Genomic DNA, 4,340 nt, shown 5'->3' on the forward strand with positions numbered 1-4,340 from the left:
CACATGAAGATGGGCTTCAAACTGAACTCACATTTCAGGATGAAGTAAGCCTACAACAGTTTTTAATAGCAGTATACACATGCTAAAGCTGAGGCAGCATATTCATTCTGCAGAAATAAAACAAACAGAGCATTACACTATAGCCTGTTGTAACCTTATGCCCCCCCCACCCCCCCCCCGCGCCCCCCAGGCGGTTAAATGATTAAATGAGACACCAAAGTAACTGACAGACAAAGTAAAGATAGTAGTTCACTGCTTATTCTGGCTAATCTTGGAAATAAATAAGTTTAACAGTAAAATTATTTTGGATCACATCATAAATATGCAGTGAAACCAGTAATATTCGTCATCCTCTTCACCTGCATATGTCTACATATTTATTAATAACAATAACTTTATTTCTATGGCGCTTTTCAAAAACAAGTTTGAGGCTATATTAAGGACCTTCTATCTACTAATAGGTACACCGAGAATATGAGGTCATTTTTAATAAATACTAATATCCACTTTATTTTGACGTAAACCAGTTCAGCTTGAGGGCTTTCGAGTCGCATCTGGTCCATGTGGTTTATATTTACGCCCAGAATTGAGCCAATTACAGCGGCGCGTTAGTCACGGGGGCCGCAGCTCTGGCAGCAGCCCAATCTATCCACTCTCACTCCCACTCCGACCTCTCAGCAGTTTGACCCCCCATCTCTCAGTTTTGAATCATGGCCGGATCGTGGGAGAGCAGCAGCGAAGCGGAGCGCGTCGGATTCATCACCCGAGCCCAGAGCTTCAGCGCCTGTCACCGACTCCACAGGTTAGTTCCCTGAACCACCACAACACAGCCCCGTCCGTTGTTGCTCAGAGGCAGGCTGGCACATATTTACAACGTGCGTGGTTTTGATTATTTCTGATGCCTCATCGAATGACTCATACTGGCCGGATGAAACGAAACACTGCCTGGAAGTTGGCGTTTTAATGCGGCACCGCGCTGCAGTCGTTTTCAGAAGAAGCGGGTGGAAACGTACATGTCGTTCATTTTGCAGCGACGCTCGCGCTGCACTGAACAGCAAAGATTGCCGGTCGGAGGAAAACGATCTGTCCCGTTAGAGAGCACACGTGCAGCGGGGAGAAGTTACCGATCGCCACTTGGGTTCCCAATGTGTAGTTTAATTGAATTAAACCTGTAGCGTTATCGCCACTCTCTGGGATTTGTAGTTGTTTTGAAGCGACAGACAGGATTTGTTGCGCACGCGCCCGTGCTACCTTCACGTGCAGTCGACGCTGTCGTAAAAGAAGAGCGTGCTACTGGCTCATGGATGTAATGCTGGATGGATGGATGGATGGATGGATGTATGGATGGATGTAACTTGGATGTTGTTCAATATGAGGTGTACTTTGAACAGCACGTGTCAATCAACCCTGTGTACATTTTCCTTGTTTGACTTGTGGGTCCAACATGTGACTGAGTAGACTCAGTGCAGCCGGGTTCACGGTCCCTCACGTCTCTTTCAGCATTCACTTGAGCGACGAAGAGAACAAAACAATCTACGGAAAGTGCAACAATCCCAACGGTCATGGACACAACTACAAAGGTTTACCATGCGCTTTCATTCACGAGTTATTTAACACACGCTAACGTGAAATACTGCACAGCTGCTATTTCCATGATGTTTCAGTCATTCAGTTCTCTCATTTCTGTCCTTAGTGGAGGTAACCGTGCGCGGAAAGGTGAGTGTCCGGCAGACTTTTAGAGGGAGATTTCAGATCATAAGAAACTACCTGAATAACTGGATTTGCTGTTTTAGTGATGAAGACACGTGTGCATACTTTACGTTGTCAGATCGATCGTGTGACTGGCATGGTCATGAACCTGACGGACCTGAAAAGGAGTATTGAGGTCAGATTATGTTAACCTCACTGTCTTTTTTTTTTTTTTTTTTAATGTATTGTTTTGTCTTTTACTCTGTAATAAAGATTGATTGATTTGAAGATTTCAAACATGCTGGTTAAATGATATAATAAAACTAAACATACTATAGGATCGGTTTGAGTCGAGGCTATTTTGAGTGCTGAGAGTGGACAGTAAGTAACCAGTGTTGTTTTCAGTATGGACCATGCAGCAATTTGTATACTGTATATCCAGTTTGTCATAATAGAAATAATTGATATGTTTTGGCCTGGCTAAGGTTACCATCTGTATTATGTTGTAGAAAAGTTCAACATGCTCTTACTTTTGGAGTTCTTTTTTAATATACCTCGCAATTATTTAGAAGTATTCTAAAACTTTTCTAGATTTGTTAGCAGGTTTAGAGCCACAACAATCCTTCAACAATTCACATACTGCACCTTCAAAGTTAAAGCTGCCTTTGGCTCCTTAAAGCTGCACTTATTCATGTTTTGATTGTATTTTTGGGGGATTTGGGGGCAGTGCTTACAAATTATATATTCGCCTAACACTTTAGCAAACACCTGTTTACAAAAATCTACCAGACAGACCAACATTAGCATTCATCCGCCCATCTTTCTGTTTTGATTTACTTCCGTTCAACTCCTAAGAAAGATATGTAGTTGTTTGCTGCTTAATATTTAACGGTGTTGCTCGTTGTTGACTTTGAGTGGGCATAACTGGTCAGGAAGTGTACATTCTGATTATCACAGCTTTTTAACTGAAAACAGCCGCTGCGTTTGGAAACAGGCTTGATGAGAGCTGTTAGACTCAATCAGTACATTATAGCAGCAGGCCGTAAAACCAAAACAATTAACTGAAAGTTGCTAAAATGTTTTGTATCGTTAAGTTGAACCGCAAGTCAAATTTCCTTGGAGTTTGTGAGTTATGTATAACGCCAGCTCTAGCTACTATACATAGTGAGGGCTTGGTCATACAGACCAAATACCTCAATGTCAATATTGTGACAGTATTGCATGGATGACTATTTGAGCTTTCTCAAAATACTTACACAATGAGATTTTTGATAAATAATAACCCGTAATGTGGATACAATGGATAGAAATGGTTAAAGGCAAATAATAGAACAGCAGAAACAGGCTGGTCAGTTGAGAAAGATAAAATCACTTTTCTGGAATACAGCCTTAGAAACCAGGAAAAGACACATACAGTGTGCCATTTCACAATTCTACAATATCCAAGATCCAAACCAATATTGAGTCTCATTCCTGATATTGATATAATATCTATATATTGCCTTGCCCTACATGTAGCCATCAAAACCATTGTGTTTATAAAATACTAATAACTGCAACACAAAAGTATCAAAATCCATGTAAGTATAGTTTTAAAGTGGTTTGAAATCCGGTTTAATCTTTCACAAATTGAAAAACGGACAGAAACTGAAGCATGTTGGACACTTAAAGGCTTTTGTGTTTTGGTTTTCCAAAAGCTGCGATAATATTTTCAGCACAAAGACAATGTAGTTTTAGTGTCTGATAATGAGTCATCTTATCTGTACCTCTTCTAAAACTTGATAAATGTATTGATTGATCCCCCTGCAGGAAGTCATCATGACTCACCTGGACCATAAGAACCTGGATAAGGACGTCCCTTACTTTGCCACTGTTACCAGGTGTGTCTCCTTCCAAACTGCTCTCACAGCACATTCTTCAAACTAAACAGGCATTTGTTCTCACAGAAATGTTTTCTTTTTGTTTTTTTATCTGCCCTTTAGCACGACAGAGAACTTGGCTGTCTACATTTGGGATGGCATGGTGAAGAGTCTCCCACCCAACATGCTGTACGAGATTAAGATTCATGAGACCGATAATAACATCATTGTATATCGAGGAGAGTAGACGCCGGACTGCTGACGTCATGCGTGTTTGGTTTAATAGCCCTGAAATTGCCATTATTCTGTTTATTTAACTGCACTGTTTGCCTGTCGATGACTGTAGACTCAGGTTAGACTGCTACCGAGTTATGTAGACTCTTAGATTATATTGTTCACTTCTACATTCCAAAGAATTTGTAACAAATTTCCAATGTTCAGTATTCTTGTACGACTTTTACCCCTATAAGGGCAACAGAGTGAGAGCTTTTAAAGGAGATCATGGGAGAGGTCAGAAAATAACTTCATATTGAATAAAATGACGCAGTTAAAACGGAGGTCTCTGTGGTGTTTTTGTTTTTTCTTCCCCTGTATTCTGTGCCATGTGCACTGGTGGAGTTTTTCCCAAACATGCTCAGAGCGGGCAGGTTGAAATGGACATGAGCCCAAACATGCAGACTTTCACAGCCATAGGAGTGACGTTATGCTCATTTTAGTGAATTTTTTGGAACAAGCTGAAGAAATAAATGGTATTTGTGTGTAACAGTCGAGTCTGATTTGCCATGTATATGA

General features: G+C 40.8%; 1 protein-coding gene across 1 annotated transcript; it reads left to right on the forward strand.

Annotated features, from left to right (window-relative positions):
* Positions 1–586: 586 nt before the first annotated feature.
* Positions 587–4,105, forward strand: pts (6-pyruvoyltetrahydropterin synthase). Its single transcript, XM_069708833.1, has 6 exons — positions 587–802; positions 1,501–1,580; positions 1,694–1,716; positions 1,829–1,885; positions 3,499–3,569; positions 3,672–4,105. Exons 1-6 carry the CDS (start codon positions 711–713, stop codon positions 3,793–3,795), a joined length of 447 nt encoding a protein of 148 aa, XP_069564934.1. The 5' UTR covers positions 587–710; the 3' UTR covers positions 3,796–4,105.
* The last annotated feature ends 235 nt before the right edge of the window (positions 4,106–4,340 follow it).

This window comes from Brachyistius frenatus, unplaced genomic scaffold (genome assembly GCF_029030835.1).
Source record: "Brachyistius frenatus isolate BFR_SWC_R1_liver_20210118 unplaced genomic scaffold, ASM2903083v1 Contig_78, whole genome shotgun sequence".
Classification (NCBI taxonomy): Eukaryota; Metazoa; Chordata; class Actinopteri; family Embiotocidae; genus Brachyistius; species Brachyistius frenatus.